Source organism: Dasypus novemcinctus, chromosome 3 (assembly GCF_030445035.2).
Source record: "Dasypus novemcinctus isolate mDasNov1 chromosome 3, mDasNov1.1.hap2, whole genome shotgun sequence".
Classification (NCBI taxonomy): Eukaryota; Metazoa; Chordata; class Mammalia; order Cingulata; family Dasypodidae; genus Dasypus; species Dasypus novemcinctus.
The window spans coordinates 61,971,008-61,990,005 of record NC_080675.1 but is presented as its reverse complement, the minus strand read 5'-3'; the positions used below and the strand labels follow the sequence as shown (position 1 = coordinate 61,990,005).

Sequence of the window (18,998 nt, the reverse complement as noted above, 5' to 3'; positions counted from 1 at the left end):
GAAATATATTTGTTCTTACCGTTCAATCAGTAAGCTTAGCAATTCCTGTGGTTTACAAAATGAACGATATGTTGTAAGAAAAGTACGAACAAAATTGGGATCTGTAAAGGTAGAGCATAAAATAGGTTACACGTTCAGTTTATTAAGTTTAATTAACTCCAAGTACCATATTTTGGATGCCTTCCTTTTTCTTTTTACTCTGGCTCTTCCCACTGTGGTTCTTTCTGCCAATTGTCTTTCTTGGTAAATGAAGTTGGCTTTCAAATTCAAAATAAAAAATTTACAAATAGGTAGTTTTTATGAATATTAATAATGTAGTTGACAATTTTATACTTTAGAGACATTTATTTAGTATTTATTCCTTTTGATTTTGTAGTATTCTTTTTATATTTTGGAGGCAACCTACTTATCCCCCCCAGGCTTCAAACATTTTTGAACATCCTTAAAAAATTTTACATCCTAGGTCCTAGGTAAATAAATGCCCATAATCATTTTCACATACCTGCATACATATGATATGTTAACCTTTCAATTAATTTCACCACCGTTCCTCCTTTAATAATAGGTATTCCACTTCTACTTTGCAAATTATTTTCAAAAACAATGTTTTCCTCAGAGTCTTTTACAACAAAACGATATACTTCTGGACTTGGTAATCTTAGCGGTTGCTCATTTTCTTCTTTCAATAATACTGAATCTAGCATTCGATCTAGAGTACTACGATACTGAAGAGAAATAAGGGCTGCCATCCAATTATTTTTCTCTTCAGCAGATTTAGCGGCAAATATTATGCTGTTTTCATCTTTGGATACCAATTCAAAACCATGCTTGAACTCACAAGTATCTTCTTTATCACATATTTGTATTTTCCTCATGACAAATTTTTCCTTTAATCTGTATTCAGCACTACTATAACCTGGAAGCCGGGACTGGCCATGATTAGGCTTACAGCTGATCATTAAACCATCAAAGAGAAAAATATGACGTTCATGTTTAGCACCAATTCTCGTCAATGGACCTTCCATAATGAATTCATTACAACACTGTCCAATATCTTTGCCCTCCCATCCATCTATGTTTTTCTGAATTTCATTCATTTTTTTGATAGCCAGGTGCTTGCTTCTTAGTTGACGGCTATAAAATGGGCAAACAGGATCCCTAGAAAACATACCAAGATAAATTTAGCTTATTTGATGACTAGGCAACCCTAATTGCCATAAGTGTAAATTACCTCAAATCAAGTGACAAAATATTAAATAACCAAATGATATATCTTACACACATTATTTACTTTCTTCTAACTTTGTCACTAAATGACTTTGGATACATCCCTATACATACCTCAGTTTCGTTACTGTGAAAGAGAAGTACTACAAGTCCATATTTAATTCCTACTGCCAGAAAAATGGAAATTACCAAGAATCCTAAATTTCTTATATAGATTATACAAAAAATTAAACATATCTTTTTAAAATTTATTAAATATATCTTAACAATATGACAATGCTAATCTTAAAAGACTAAAAGAAAAATGTGAAATAAAAGTGTAACTTTCAAGAATGCAACTACGATAACTATAAATCACACTTCTTTAGAAAACCAGGCATAAGATATAGGTGAAGTATGCAGAACATTCATATTTTCAACAGTTTGGAATTACCCAGGTCGGCGTCTAGGTGAATACTGCTTGTAAATTCGGTCCATACTACCCTGAAGATTCATGAGAGCAGTAATAGCTTGGTTCAAACATTCTCTGTCTTCTTGCTCTTCACTAGATGCTTTCAATTGCTAAGATAAAACAGGAAAATTAAATTTGCATTGATTTCTCTTCCTCCAACTTTGTCATAATTAAATGAAACAGCAAAAAATAAACTCTGGTGGCGACTTGGTCCAGTGGTTAGGGTGTCCGTCTACAACATGGGAGGTCCACGATTCAAACCCGGGCCTCCTTGACCCGTGTGGAGCTGGCCCATGCGCAGTGCTGATGCGTGCAAGGAGTGCCCTGCCACACAGGGGTGTCCCCCGCATAGGGGAGCCCCACGCGCAAGGAATGCGCCCTGTAAGGAGAGCTGCCCAGCGGGAAAGAAAGTGCAGCCTGCCCAGGAATGGTGCTGCACACACGGAGAGTTGACACAACAAGATGACGCAACAAAAAGAAACACAGATTCCTGTGCCACTTACAATAACAGAAGCGGACAAAGAAGATGCAGCAAACAGACACAGAGAACAGACAACTGGGGTGGGAGGGCAAGGGGAGAGAAATAAATAAATCTTTAATAAATAAATAAATAAACTCTAAATTAATTTTAAATATACTCTATAAGAACAGCATAAAATTTTATATAATTAAGTATTTGTATACATTCTGATCCTACAAACCTACCCTCCTTCTATATATATATAAATACAGCATAGATATAAAGTACTGTTAACATAGCAATGAGAAAAACAAAATAATCTTGAAAACCATTGTGGAAAATTTCCAGGCATATAAAAATAGTTCAAAATATCTAAACCATGAAGCTTTTAATTTATTTTTATTACCTAGCAAATACGAATACAGAAAATATTAAGAAAATAAATTCACACAAATTATTTCATATTCCTAAAACTTAAGTTTGTAGAGATCAAAAAGCTTCGATATATTTGTTATGTAACATAACCAATTACACTAACTTTAGCCTTTTAACAGATCATAAACTTGTCTGAAAATAGCATCTCACAGTAAAAGAAATCAACCGATAAATATATGTATATATATATTTTAAGGTACCAGGGGATTGGGATTGAACCCAGACCTCATGTATGGGAAGCCAGAGCTCAACGACTGAGCACCATCAGCTCCCCTGAGTTGGTTTTTTTATTTGTTTGCTTGTTGTTCTTTGTTTTCATTTGTTTGTTTTTAGGAAGCACTGGGGACTGAATCCAGGACCTCCCAAGCAGCCACATCTGCTTCCCCCAACTGATATTTTTTATTACATTAAATTCAGAGAACAAGAGGCAAGTCGGCAGCCAAGTAAGAAGCTCCTACTAGAGTCAGCCCCTGCTAAAGGGCAGTTAGTAAACACCCAGAGCTATCTAGAGCTAGCTGAAGTACCTGTTTGGGGGCTCCAGGAGGCCAGAAGAGCATACTGAAATATACTTGAAGGAATGGAAGCAGGAGACTGCCCATCTGCAGAGAAGACTCGTAAGAAGAGCGCTTCATGCCCTGCAGGTCAGTGCCCATCCTCCACTGGAGGCACAAGCTGCCTCAGGAGCTGTTCAGCAACTGGAATTGAAAGCTCCACTTCCCAAAAACAGGGAAGAGATGTTTGGGCACCAACTTCAGCTACTGATGAGTAAATTCATCTGGCTAAAGTACATTCCTGAGAACAGCTAAAGTTTGAGCCTGCCCAAGTCAGAAAGAGGCCAGAAGCCGACATTTTACCTCCGCGCCTGGCACGAGAGGAAGCGGGGACTGAAGATCATATTGCTGGTTGGAACCAGCTTCTTGCCATCCATATCAGACTGCAGCTCTAGCCTAGGCCCCAGTGCCACCTCCGGCAAGGAAGAGGCTGCAGGGACTTGGGCCAGCCTCTCCAGGAAATTACTTGCCAAGCTGCAGAGGCCAGTGATTATCCTACTCTGGTAGCATGAGCCATTCCAGGGGCTGTTCTGTGGCTGGAATTATAAGTTCCATTTCCCAAAAACAGGGAAGGAGGAGACAGTCAGCTGCCGATTTTGGCAACTAATTGGTAGACTCGGCTGACCAAGATTTAACCCTGGGAACAGCTGGGGTGTGAATTTGCCCAAGTTGGAAAAAGGCCACTAGCCGTCATTTTGACTCCGCCCCCAGCATGAGGGGAAGCCAGGTTGACTGAAAATCCAGTGAAGGTAGGAACCAGTTTCTTTCACCCAGATGTGCCTGTGGCCTATGCTAGGCTTCATTCCTGCCTCTGGCAAGGGGCTGGGCAGCCCTGCACCAACCTATCCACGTAACTACAGGTACCTCTGGTTGGCACAGACTGAAAATCAGAAGTCTACCAGGGCAACTGCAGTCATCTTGGACCCACACTGCATAGACCGCTGCCCACACCTGCAGCCCCATTTCGGCCCCAGGCAGGGGAGAAATGGGCATGAAGCTTCATCAGTCTCTCTAGACAACTACAGACTATACAGTCTAGGCCTGCATAACTTGGATTATTCCACACAGCTATGACTCTGTCCCTAAGCCTGGCAAAGGAGAAAGCTGGGAGAAGCCTCATTGGTCCCTGCTGCAATGAGGGCAGTGTGAGCCTCCACAGCTTATATCACCAATTACAACCTTGCCTCCTACTGCACAACCAGCAAGGGAGAAAGGGCAGGAAGCCCTAAACTAAAAAGAAAAACTTCACCCAGGCTAAATACTCTAGTAACCCAGATGTCAAGACACCAGCAAAAAATTACAATCCACACCAAGAAACAGGAAGATATGGTCCAGTTAAACGAACAAGATAAGCATTCAGATGACATAATGGAGTTGAGACAACTAATCATAGATGTGCAAACAAATCTCCTTAATAAATTCAGTGAGATGGCAAAAGAGATTAAGGATATTAAGAAGACACTAGATGAGCACAAAGAAGAATTTGAAAGCATACATAGAAAAATAGCAGATCTTATGGGAATAAAAGGTACAATAAATGAATTTTAAAAAACATTGGAATCATATAACAGCAGATTTGAGGAGGCAGAAAAAAGGACTGGTGAGCTTGAAGAAATGGCCTCTGAAAGTGAAACTACAAAAGAACAGACGAAGAAAACAAAGGAAAAAAAATTGAACAAGGTCTCAGAGAAATAAATGACAGCAAAAGGCACGGAAACATATGTGTCCTGGGTGTCCCAGAGGAGAAGAGAAGGGAAAAGCGGCAGAAGGAATTTTTGAAGAAATAATGATAGAAAATTTCCCAACCCTATTGAAGGACATAGATATCCATGTCCAAGAAGCACAATGTATTCCCATCCAAATAAATCTGAATAGACCAACTCTGAGAAACATACTCATCAGAATGTCAAATGCCAAAGACAAAGAGAGAATTCTGAGAGCAGCAAGAGAAAAACAATCCATAATATATAAGGGATACCCAATAAGATTAAATGCTGATTTCTCACCAGAAATGATGGAGGCAAGAAGACAGTGGTCTGATAATATTTAAGATACTAGAAGAGAAAAAATTCCAGCCAAGAATCTTATATCCAGCAAGATTGTCTTTCAAAAATGAGGGCAAGATTAGAATATTCACAGATAAACAGAAACTAAGAGAATTTCTAAGCAAGAGACCAGATTTTCAGGAATACTAAAGAGTATGCTAGAGCCTGAAAAGAAAAGACGCAAGAGAGAGTCCTAGAAGAGTCTAGAAATGAAGATTATATCAATAGAAGTAACCACAAGTGTCAAAAGAGTGGTGAAAATAAAACATGACAGATAAAACTCAAATAGTCAGTAATATACTTAACCAACGATGTAAAGCACTTGTATTCAGAAAACTTCAACTCAATGTTAAAAGAAATTTAAAAAGGCCTAAAAAACTGGAAGAACATTTCGTGCTCATGGATTGAAATACTAAATATCATTAAGATGTCAATTCTACTCAAATTGATATTCAATGCAATCCCAATAAAAATTCCACCAGCATTTAAAAAAAAAACTGAAAACACGATTATCAAATTTATTTGGAAGAGTAAGGGGTCCTGAATAGCCAGAAACATCATAAAAAGGGAAAGCAAATCCTCATCTCCAGACTTTAAATCCTATTACCTAGCTAAAGTGGTAAAAACAGCATGGTACTGGCATAGAGACAGACACATACACCAAGGGAACCAAATCAATGGTTCAGAAACAGACCCTCACATGCATGGCCAAGTGATTTTTGACTAGCCTGTCAAACCCACACAGCTCGGGCAGAACCGTCCATTCAACAAATGGTGCTGACAGAATTGAATATCCATAGCCAAAAGAAGGAAAGAGGACCCCTATTCTCAGACCTTATCCAAAAATTCATTCAAAATGTATCAAAACCTAAAAATAAAAGCAAGAACCATAAAACTTATAGAAGGAATTTTAGGAAAATATCTTCAAGCCCCAGTGGTAGGTGATAGATTTTTCTTTTTTTATTTCTCTCCCCTTACCTCCCCCGGCCCCCAGTTGTCTGCTCTGTGTCCATTTGCTGTGTGTTCTTCTGTGTCCCCTTTTATTCTTGTCAGTGGCACTGGGAATCTGTGTCTTTTTTTTTGTTGTGTCATCTTGCTGCATCAGCTCTTCTTGTGTGTGGTGCCACTCATGGGCAGGCTGCACTTTTTTTCACTTGGAGCAGCTCTCCTGATGGGGTGCACTCCTTATGCGTGGGGCTCCCCTATGCAGGGGACACCCTGCATGGCACAGCACTCCTTGCATGCATCAGCACTGTGTGTGGGCCAGTTTCACCACACAGGTCAGGAGGCCCTGAGTTTGAACCCTGGACCTTCTATGTGGTAGGTGGACAGTGAACCAAATCCACTTCCCAGGTGGTAGATTCTTAAAGGAGATAAGAGGAGGACTGAGATGGACTAGTGGAGTTTAATGTACATAGAAGTTTTAATTAACTTTACTGTAAAAGTGTGGAAGTGTATAGATGGTAACACATAGTGAGTAACAGCTAGTTTATAAACAGGGATGTGGCTGAATATGGTAGTCTAGGGATGTAAATGCCAACTGACAGAATGCTAGAGAATAATCTAGGAACTGAACAGCACTGTAAGTCAAGAGGTGGATGAGAATTGTGGTTGATGGTACAGATGCAAGAGTGTCCTTTGTGAGCTACAGCAGATGTACATCACTACTGCAGGGTGCTGGGAATGTGGAGAAGAATGGGAAAAATACAGTTGGAGTGACGTATGGACTGTGGTTAGCAGAAATAATATTCTTGCATCTATGCAAAAGATTTACTGTGTTTATAACGAGACAGTATGGAAAATGTGAGCCAAATGTACACTATGGACATGGTAACAATCAGATGATATTATCTGTACAAATATTCCACCACTGTGTGGTGTGTTGATAGAGGTGTGTTGTTTGGGAATTCTGCCCATGTGCATGATTGTTTTAGAAGTTTACAACTTCTGACATAAAAAATATATTTAATAAATAATAATAGGGTGGGTTGGGGGGAAAACACACCAAAGGTAAGATAAGGACTATGATTGGTAGTAAGATTTTGACAATATTCTTTCATAATTTGTAACAAACATCTCACACAATGCAAGGTGTTGGTGGAGGGTTGCTGTATGGGACCCCTGTATGATATTATTCATATTTACTTTGTAAGTTCACAACTTTTACTGTATACTTGTTTATGTATGCTCATATATAAATGATATAAAGATAATAATAGGGTTGGTTGGGGGAAAATTCTTTGGTTAGTAGTAATATTTTGACAATGCTCTTTAATCATAATTAAAAAGGTTTAACAACAATGCAAGTTATTGGTGGTAGGGTGAGTTATGAGAGTCCTATATGATGTTATATATGGTATTTTTGTAAGTTCACAACTATTATTACATTTTTTTTTTTTTTAAGATTTTTTATTTCTCTCCCCCCGCCACCCCACTGTCTGCTCTCTGGGTCCATTCACTGTGTGTTCTTCTGTGTCCACTGGTATCTCGTCAGTGGCACTGGGAATCTGTGTTTCTTTTTGTTGCGTCATCTTGCTGCATCAGCTCTCCATGTGTGCGGTACCACTCCTGCGCAGGCTGCACTTTTATCGCATGGGTCAGCTCTCCTTGCAGGGTGCACTCCTGGTGCGCAGGGCTCCCCTACACGGGGGACACCCCTGCATGGCACAGCACTCCTTGCTCTCATCAGCACTGCACGTGGGCCAGCTTACCACATGGGTCAGCAGGCCCTGGGTTTGAAATCTGGACCTCCCATATGGTAAATGGATACTCTAAGTTGAGCCAAATCTGCTTCCCCACTTATTGTTTATGTATGTTTATGTATGAGTGATATACTTCAATAAATTAATTTTTAAAAATTTCAACCATTCTAGTAAATATCAAGAGACCATGGATGTTACTATTCTAGGTTATTAACCCTTAGAAATAAGATTTATAAATTGAATTACAACTCGGCTTTATTCCATTTATACAAAATTTCTCTTGCATCTCACTCGACATGGAAGAAAATTTGCCTTTTATAATAGATTATGCAGAATGTATAATGGTCCAATGTTTCAATTTTTTGACAGAAGAGTTCAAAGCAGAATTATAAATCAATATTTTGTAGAAATTATAGATATAAAGATGTAGCTACCCAAGAACAAATATGCGAAAATGATGACTTTTTTCATAAAAAATTTTAAAAAACAGCATTTGACAACTAAGTCCATTATCCTTCATACACACACACACACACACACACACACACATGAAGTTATTCTCTCTATATGTAGCATAAAAGCATCTGATTTTTTTCAGGATGCATGTAGAGGTCGTGACATCAAAAGATTAGCAATATAAATAATTTACGTGACTATCATTAGAAAAGAGGCCTTAATCTCCAGATTAAGAAATAAAAAAATGGAAAGGTTGAAGGGAAAACAGCCAAATACCATAAGAAGTTTGAAAAAGGATCTTTGCTTTGTTACTTTGACTTCTAAAGGTAAAAATTAGTAGTAAAACCACATATTTTGCTGCTTTAAAGATTTCTTACAGAAATATTTTTCTCAGCTCTACTCTGAAGTACTTATTTTCTTAAATAAATATGCATATATATCAGGAAGGGGACTTGGCCCAATGGATAGGGCATCCGCCTACCACATGGGAGGTCCGCGGTTCAAACCCCGGGCCTCCTTGACCCGTGTGGAGCTGGCCCAAGCGCAGTGCTGATGTGCGCAAGGAGTGCCCTGCCACGCAGGGGTGTCCCCCACGTAGGGGAGCAACACACGAAAGGAGTGCGCCCCATAAGGAGAGCCGCCCAGCGTAAAAGAAAGTGCAGCCTGCCCAAAAATGGCGCCATACACACGGAGAACTGACACAAGATGATGCAACCAAAGGAACCACAGATTCCCGGGTCCACTGATAAGGACAGAAGTGGTCACAGAAGAACACACAGCGAATGGACACAGAGGGCAGACAACTGGGGGGGAGGGGGGAGAGGGGGAAGGAAACAGAAATAAATTAAAAATTTAAAAATAAAAAAATATGTATATATGAAATGTTTAATTACAGTGTTTATTCTTGTTTTTATTGTTGTTCTAAATTTCCAAATTATCACCTATACTGAGATTCTATACCAAAATAGGAAGTGTTTTTCAACTCAGGGATATGAAGATACTAAATTTCTACTGTCCATTTGATTTTTTTTTTAAGATTTATTTACTTATTTCTCCACACCCCCTCATTGTTTGTACTTGCTGTGTCTGTTCATCTTCCTTGTTTCTTTCTTTTTTTTTTTTTTAAAGATTTATTTATTTATTTAATTCCTCCCCCCCCTCCCCTGGTTGTCTGTTCTTGGTGTCTATTTGCTGCGTCTTGTTTCTTCGTCTGCTTCTGTTGCCGTCAGCGGCACGGGAAGTGTGGGCGGCGCCATTCCTGGGCAGGCTGCTCTTTCTTTTCACGCTGGGCGGCTTTCCTCACGGGCGCACTCCTTGCGCATGGGGCTCCCCCACGCGGGAGACACCCTTGCGCGGCGCGGCACTCCTTGCGCGCATCAGCACTGCACATGGGCCAGCTCCACATGGGTCAAGGAGGCTGGGGTTTGAACTGCGGACCTCCCATGTGGTAGACGGATGCCCTAAACACTGGGCCAAGTCCGCCTCCCTATCCTATTAAATTAGTTGCAAATAAGTCAGACTCTTTCATAGCTCCATGCCTGTCTACATATTGGCCTCTGCCCTCCTATCTGCTTGATGAATTTAGCCTCTGTAGCACAGCTATATGCCTCCTTTCTTTGCATCTCTTTCCTTTGTTCCCTCTTAAATGCTTTCTTTTGAAACAACTTCAAATTTCTAGAAAATGTGCAAAATTAATATTATACAAATAACTCCTGTATACCAATTCATCAATTTTTAACATTTTACCACATATGCTTCGTCAGTCTGTGTGGGTGTTCATACACACATTTTCCCCCCTGAACTATCTGTGAGTAGTTTGTGATACTATCTTTTCAGTTCCTTTTTGAGGAAGGAGAACCATTGTTCAATAGTTTTGAGATTGTTCTTGGAATATAAAGAAAATTTAAATTTATCACAAATTACTCTCAAATACTATCATGTCCCTTTATTCCTTACTATTTCAATTGTACATCTTAAGAACAAGGATATTCTTTTCCTGAATCACAGCTTAATAATCAAATTCAGGAAATTTAACATTTAGACAATTCTTTTATCTCATCTACAGTGCCTATTCCATTTTTGTTAATTATCCCAATAATGTCCTGTAATGTTCAGTATAGGATCTGGTCAGTGTTGCATTTTGTTGTCATGTTTCTATTGTCTTTGTTTCTTATACCTGAAACAGTTCCAGATTCAAGTCTTTGTCTTTCATGACTCCCTCAGCTAAGTAACTTAATACACACACAGAGAGAATAGTAGTCCTATGTATCCAATGCCCACACAAAGTTTTTTATTACTTCTCTAGGCAGAGTTAGTTACTCCTGCCTCAGTGGTCTCATAGCACTACTTCTTGCAGGCACTTTTGTTTGATGTCCCACTTCTTCATTAAACAGTGAACTCCTAAAGTCTGGGGCTATATTTTATTAATATTTAGCATAATACCTGTACTCATAGATACCCAGGAAGTAATTGTTAGAAGAAATCAAAATAAGAATGAATGTTGTATAAATACAATTTTGTTCACTGTTTGGCCAAATAACAAGAATGAACATTTATTGGGCTTTTAGTCTATTCATGTTCTTCTTACGCATTAGGTTATTTAATCTTTATTACAATTCTGTAAGACAGATACTATTATTACATGCATATTACAGATAAAGAAACTGAGGCATAGAGAGGCTATGTAATTTGTCCAAGATGAGTTGCAAAATCTGTATCCAACTAGAAGCCCGGGATCTGGAATTGTTCATGCTTTCCAGCACACTATAACACTGCATCTCTGCAATGATACCAAATTTAACTAGGTAAAACACTGCTAATGCCTAAATCTGATGACCATGTGTTGAAGGACATTATATGTGAAAAGTTAACTGGATAATTACCCTGTTTAGAAATAAACTGAAGTTTGAGTGTATTTTAGAAAGGAGGTCAAAGAAAATACCCTTGTAATATATGCTTAACTAAGAAATAAAGTGGAAGTGATTTTTAAAAATTAATGTGTAGTTTCTTATGAACTTGACTGGAGAGTACAACCGTTGCTTACTTGATCACACTCCTTAGTGGTCTAGAAGCCTATTTTATCCATGATTTTATAATGGTTCTTGTAAGTTTTTTTGTTAACCTTGTAAGACTTCACTAAAATATACACCATACTTCTCTTTAATTCCTATTCATCCTATCCTATTATGGATATCTGTGTGCTTACAGCAAGGGAAATTATCATAAATTATAAAATTGTCTCTAATTCATTATATTGAGAATTCAGTCTAGAGGTAAAATAATATATGACCTATTCTTTTTTTGAGAGTAATAAACTTCTCTCTAGATTTTCAAAAAAGTAGAGTTTTGGCAATTTGGTAGGAAACTCAACTCATTAAAACCCATGACCTTTCCTTTATGGCATTATTTTTTTTTAAATGCACTATCTTCCTTGAGTATGTCTGAGTGACCTGTCAGTACTAAAAGAGTAAATATTGTATAGTGAAATACACCTGAAAGTCTTTTTAAAGGGTCGGAATATTTCTTACAATAGAGATTATCTCAAACTTTTGTTATGGAAACACATAAAAACATATATGCACACAGAGAGGGACAAAGCACATATTATATAATGTTGATAATTGGTGAATCCAGGTGAAGGGAGTTCACTATACTACTCCTGCAACTTTTCTCTATGTTTTTCAAAGTAAAGGTAAATAAGTATTAAGTAAAGAAACTCAATTGTCTAATACTGAAATACTGGCTTGTCTTTCCCAATTAATTTCATTAAAATTATTAATAACTGGTCTTTCCTTTAAGCATTAAACTTAAGCAAGACAGAATTAAGGCCTCTTGAAAGAAAGAATTTTTACTCTTTCCATTACTAAATTTCCAGGGATTGACTAGAGAGTTAAAAGAGTAAGAAGAATGTTCTTGGCTTTGAATAAATCAATTCTGAAGTGAGAGGGTAGATATGACCTTTTTAATAGAAGGGCAGATATAGATATTAGAATTTTATATTTTCTTAGAATATAAGAATTACATGATAAAGTTGTTTATAAGTCAGGAAACAAATTGCTTTCTTCTTGCATAAAGATTGAAATGTATGTTTAGAAAAAAACTAAAATTTATCCGAGAAAAAAAAGAAAATGAAGATATTTTGTGATCACTCCAGAAGGACTTAAATTTTAAAAGAACCAAAAAAAACTATAAAATGAATGTCAAAATGTTTCTATGAGTCACAATAATCCAACAATGTACTTTAAAATAATCTCGTAATTTCTCATTTTGTAAAGATTTATTTATTTATTTCCCCCCCTTTCTTGCCGCTTGCACTTGCTGTCTGCTCTCTGTGTCCCTTTGCTGTGTGATCTTCTGTGTCTTCGTCTTCTCTTCTTGTCTTCTCTTTAGGAAGCACCAGGAACTGATCTTGGGACCTTCTGACTTGTGAGAGAAGTAGTCAATCACTTGAGCCACCTCAGTTCCCCTGTTTGTTGTGTCTCTCACTGTCTTCCTCAGTGTCTCTTTTTTGTTGCATCATCTTGTTTCATCAGCTCACAACGCAGGTCAGCTTGCCTTCACCAGGAGGTCCCAGGAACCAAATCCAGGACCTCCCATATGGCAGATGGGAGCACAATCTCTTGAGCCACATACGCTTTCCTATAGTTATTTTCTCATCCTATTTATAATAAATCTGATTCTGGGAAATAAAACTTTAATAACATTTAAATGCTAAGTTCACAAATCACTCTTGGTATATCACTGAAGCAGATATTTCAAATTAAAATAGTGGCTTCAGGTGGGCTGGGGAAAAATACACCAAATATAAGATATGGGCTGTAGTTAGTACTAATATTTTGATGATGCTATTTCATAGTTTGTGACAAGTTTTACAACAATACAAGGTATTGGTGGTATGGCGAGGTATGGCAGCCTGTGTGATGATATGCATGTTTGTTGTTTTTTTTTGTTTTTTGTTTTTTTTTAAAGATTTATTTATTTATTTAATTTCCCCCCCTCCCCTGGTTGTCTGTTCTTGGTGTCTATTTGCTGCGTCTTGTTTCTTTGTCCGCTTCTGTTGTCGTCAGCGGTACGGGAAGTGTGGGCGGCGCCATTCCTGGGCAGGCTGCTCTTTCTTTTCACACTGGGCGGCTTTCCTCGCGGGCGCACTCCTTGCGCGTGGGGCTCCCCCACGCGGGGGACACCCTTGCGTAGCACGGCACTCCTTGCGCGCATCAGCGCTGCGCATGGGCCAGCTCCACACGGGTCAAGGAGGCCCAGGGTTTGAACCGCGGACCTCCCATATGGTAGACGGACGCCCTAGCCACTGGGCCAAAGTCCGTTTCCCGCATGTTTGTTTTTTAAGTTCACAACTTTTACTGTACATTCATTGTTTTTGTATGTTTATATATGAATGGATACCTCAATAAAAGTTTATTTTTAAAAATTCCAAAGCAAACAACAAATATTGGCTTAAAACTGTCCCAGGATTGTGCTTTCTATTCGAAAAGGAATGTGATAACCTTGAGTCATACTGGTCTGAACTACTTTCTTTTTTTATACACTTTTGAAAATGTTAATAGATCACAAAGAACGTTACATTAAAAAACAACATAAAAAACATAAGAGGTTCCCATATACCCCACTCCCCACCCCCCAAACCCATCATTTTTTTAAACTACTTTTTTGAAGATATATATATCACACAAAAAATGTTACATTAAAAAATAAGAGGTTCCCATATATTCCTCACCCCCCCCCACCCTACTCCTCCCACAACCTCCTCCATCATTGTGGCACACTCATTGCTCTTGGCTGAACTACTTTCTTATGGTCCTCATTCCAAAGTAAGCTTAACATAAAATGGAATTTCTTTTGGATGAATATATGAGTCAAAACAGTATCACCGTCAGTATATATACAGAGTAAAAAGTACTCCTGTTCAGCAGGACAGTTTCCGTCCATGTGATAATCCATTTAGCTTATGTCCAGAATTAGTACTTTATTTACGATGTTTTTTAAACTACATGTCATAAGCCATGAATAGATCACAATCAACATATTTTTAAAGAAAGCAAGCAAAGAATATATATTGGATATACTATGGGAAAAAACTAAGCAGCATTTCATGAAACTTCCACTTACTATGTGGGGGTGTGTATATACAGAGTCATGATATTAAATATATTTCTTACTATGGCTCATTCCTATTACAGTTGTTCTCACAGGTCAATGAATGCTCATGAATAAGTGGGCCATTTACTAAACTATCCAGGCCCTTCTGGTAACATTAATTGAGTCATATGCTTAGAATCAGCAGTTTATATTCATTCCCAAGTCTGTTTATGCCAGTTGCGCTTATATTAAATTTGATAACATAGTATGTAAGTCAAAGAAATAAAAGTACAAAAGAAAGATATTTATATGAAACCTCACTTGAAAAATTTTAAAGGTAAGCCCCTTTAAAAAAGAATAGAGAAGGGAAGAGGCTGTGGCTCAATCAGCTGGGCTCCCGTCTACCATATTGGAGGCCCTGGGTTCACTTCCTGGGGCCTCCTAGCAAAAGCAGACTAGCCCACAAGCTGCAGAGAGCTGCCTGGCCCGTAGGCGCCACAGAGAGATGAGTCAGTAAGGTGATGCAACAAAAAAGGGAGACAAGCAAAAAAAAAAAAAACAACACACACACAAACAGAACAGCGTGCAGCAAATGGACACAGAGAGCAGGCAGCAAGCAAGCCACAAGGGGGGAGGGGAAATATAAATAAATAAACACAGACACAGAAAAATGCACAGCAAATGGACACAGCAGACAGTATGCAAAAAGGTCACAAGGGGGGGGAGATTAAAAAAAAGGAATGGAGAAAACTAAAATATTTGGAAAAGTTATAAAAATCTACATTTTTTTCACTCAAATTACTTTACAAGCATCTTCAAGTATATTCACTTTTTAAAAATGGCAGATAGGAATCACAGAAGATAACTTTTGTACTTTAAGCAAGAAAAATCCATACTCGAAAAAAAAAAAGGTTTTAACTAAGGTTTTACCCTCGGTCAACAGAGGAGCAGATAAACGCATATAAATATTCAATTGCAAAGGTTTTGTGTGTGTGTGCTTTTGTTAAAATAAAATGTATAGAACACTTTTTTATGATTCCTTGTTTTATTTTAATTAACTACTGACTACTAGTTCCTATAAATTTGATAAGTGGATTCAGGGGCTAGTGATCACCTGGTGGCAAAAGTAGCTGCTATCTCAAATGAGTCAGGCCACCATAGCCAATATTCTGATTGTAGATGAGACAATAGTAGCTGTAAGACCAACCTCAGGGATTAAAAAACAAAACAGTCATCCACATTGGAGGAGGGGAGCTTCAATTATGGAGGATTTTTAAATGTTGGTAAACATTAGACAGCAACTATAAGACTAATGATACAAAAAAAGAATGTGTAAGGCCATCTTAGATTTCATATAATCCATGATAAGTAATAAATAGTATAGCAGCAAACATTAAAAAAAAAAAAAGACTAATGATAGAACTGCCAGTTTGCATGAACATTACTTGAAAAATTTTAGGAATCCAAATACATATCTGGGGCTACCTATGTATTATTCATGTGAAGTCTGAAACACTTTTTATGATTCTTTTATGGCTCCATTAGTCTCCATTGTGGTATATGCAGTCAAGTTGCTCATCTAGTTGTTGGTGAAAGCTGGTTAAGCTCCAACATCACACACTATAGGTAATAACACTCTATAAAAAAGAAATATTGAGCTGGGTATTCATTAGAACTCACTGAATGAATTCCTTGTTTAGAGTACACGAGGTTTATACAAGGTTATTCTGGCTTTTATTTTAATATTTTAATATTATTTTATTGCAAATTGGCTTAATGGGAAAAGTCTGAACAGTCTGTCTAGGCCACAACTTGATATCCTAAATGAGGTACAAACTGCTCAAGCAAAAAGATGCCTTGCTTCTATAAAAAATAAAAAAGTTGGGGAAGATAATTTTACTGAATGACATATGTTGGAATTAGTTTAGAAAAAGGGAAATAATCTGAAAGTAGGCAAAAGATCAAGAGTCAATGAAAGTCAGTAGCAATAATGTAGAGAAATAATGGCTAGTTCCCAGAAAAATCTCCATCCCTACATGCCCACGTTGGTAAACACTCTTACCTTTTAAAGATCTAGGGAGAATGCATATAACATGAAATGAAAAAGCAAAAACAACATACAGTAATGAGCTCTGATGCCTGTCCAAGGACAGCAGATTTTTCTTTTTAATTATACTTATTAGGTGTGGCAGTTTGGCATTGTTTATGAATTCCAAAAACAGACATTGAATTGTGTTTGTAAACTCATCCATTCCTCTGGCATATTAGATTGTATTAAATTCTGAGGTTTCACTTTTACTTGATTAAATTATGAGTAAGGCTTTGATTCAGCAACATCAGTAGCTGGCAGAGGAGAGTTTTAGTTTCGGTGCTGGAGCCCCCATTAGTAAATATGCAGAGAAGAACACAAAGGAAGACAGACAGCTCATTAAAGAGGATCCTGCAGCTTTGGGAACAACCTGATGGTCTACAGCTGACCTTGTGGAGAGACCAAAGCAGCTAAGCCCAGAAAGAAAGAAGCCCCAGGAAGAGAGACAAGCCTCATGCTAACCTATAGCTGAGAAGAGAACGAAATGGAACTCTGGAGCCTTAGGAGGAAGAGAGAGGCTGAACCCTTGCGGATAACAGCAGCTATCTTGCTCCAACATGTGGCAAGGGACTTTGGTGGGGTAAGTAACTTAACACTTTATGTCCTTGTGACTGTAAGCTTCTACCCCAAATAAAGACCCTTTATAAAAGTCAACAGAGTTCTGGTACTTTGCTTCAGCACCTCTTTGACTGACTAATACACTAGGCTGTAGTGCTTTTTAGCTTCAGAGAATGAATAAACTACTCACCTTTGATCAGTGAAACTCTTGGAATAAATATAGATATAGAAATACCTCATTTTAATGTGCTTTGCAGATATTGTAATTTTGACAAATTGAAAGTTAAAACCTTGCATAGAACAAATCTATTGGCACCATTTTTTCAATAGAATCTGCTCATTTCATGTCTGTGCCACATTTTGGCACATTTCTCACAATATTTCAAACTGTTTCATTATTACTATACATGTTATAGTGATTGGTGATCAGTATTTCTGCCGCCCCTCGTTGTTTTGTGCTCACTATCTGCTCTTTTGTGTGCTCATCTTTTTTTCTTAAGGAGACACCAGAAACCGAATTCAGGATCTCCCATGTGGCAGGGAGGCACTCAATCACTTAAACCACCTCTGCAACCTGCTGGTTGTGTCTCTTGTGTGTCCTCATTGTCTCTTCGTTGCATCATCTTGTGTCGGCTTGCAACACCAGCCTGGTGCATCAGTTTTCTGTCTTGCTTGTCTTCTTCAGGAGGTACCAGGAACTGAACCTGGGACCTCCCATGTGGTAGGGGGTGCCCAACGGCTGGAGCCACATCTGCTTCTCTGATTAGTAATCTTTGATGTTACCGTTGTAATTGTTTGGGGGTGCTATAAACCTCACCTATGTAAGACAGCAAACAATCGATAACTGTGTATGTTACCGTTGTAATTGTTTGGGGGTGCTATAAACCTCACCTATGTAAGACAGCAAACAATCGATAACTGTGTATGTTTTGACTGATCCACCTATCAGCCATTCCTCTCTCCCCCTCTCCGTGGGACTCCCTCTTCCCTGAGAGACAACAACATTGAAATTCAGCCATAAGCATGGATACAGAGTCCGTGCCAGACCAGCTGATCCCACACAGCCAGACATCCGTTACCTAGAATATCACGATGGTCCCTGTGCCATCTATGCAGCTAATGACTGCTGGTCCAAGTTTGGTAATCATGTCTCCCTCGGTTTTCTTGTGACTTCAGCCTCATCAGCTCACACCTTCCCCATCTCAACTCCCAAGATTGTCTCAGCTCTTCCCCCTGGCTCATAAGCCCTGCAGGTAAGAGGTCTCTAACCTCTCCAAGAAGGCAGCATCAACCCTGATGGAGGAAAGAGGTGGAGGTGGTGGTAGAGATGGCACTGTAGCACCTAAGCAACCCCAGGGCTGGAAGAAGCAGATGCTAGAATCAGGGCCACCTGAGATGAGTGACCCTTATGTCCTCTTCCCCGAGGATGATGAAGACCATTAGAAAGACCGCAAGATTACAGGTGCTAGATGTGCCAATATTCTATTCAAAGTTGGAGATGCAGATCCACTCCAAGTCCCACACTGAGACCACATCTCACAAGTGCTCACACTGCTCCAAGATCTTCACCAATAGCTTCTACCTGGACCAGCACATCCATATCCACTCAGGGGCCAAACCCTGCAGTTGCTACTTTTGTGAGAAATCCTTCTGCCAGTTCTCCTAATTTCAGCAGCACACCCAAAACCACTGTGGTGATAGACTATACAAATGTGCACACCCAGGCTGTGAGAAAGCCTTTCCACAACTCTCCAATCTGCAGTCCCACAGACGGCAGCACAACATAGATAAACCCTCAAGTGCCATAACAGTCATCAGATGTACACAGATGTAGCCTTACTCGAACGCACCTACCTATGCCTGCTGTGAAGCATGCCAAGTTGTACATCTGCACTAATGGTAGTTAGGCATATGTACCAGAAACATATCTT

At 38.7% G+C, this 18,998-nt stretch overlaps 1 protein-coding gene and 1 pseudogene across 1 annotated transcript in view; one reads left to right on the top strand and one right to left on the bottom strand.

Annotated features, from left to right (window-relative positions):
- SOS2 (SOS Ras/Rho guanine nucleotide exchange factor 2) overlaps positions 1-18,998 on the bottom strand; it is a 136,562-nt gene that overhangs the window by 43,915 nt on the left and 73,649 nt on the right. Inside the window, exons 9-11 of the mRNA XM_058293450.2 lie at positions 1,661-1,788; positions 503-1,158; positions 20-101 (exon numbers count right to left, since the gene is read on the bottom strand). Of these exons, the coding sequence (XP_058149433.1) occupies positions 20-101; positions 503-1,158; positions 1,661-1,788 (866 nt within the window). The remainder of the gene's footprint in view (positions 1-19; positions 102-502; positions 1,159-1,660; positions 1,789-18,998) is intronic.
- On the top strand, positions 3,151-18,733 carry LOC139438156 (zinc finger protein 384 pseudogene; annotated as a pseudogene).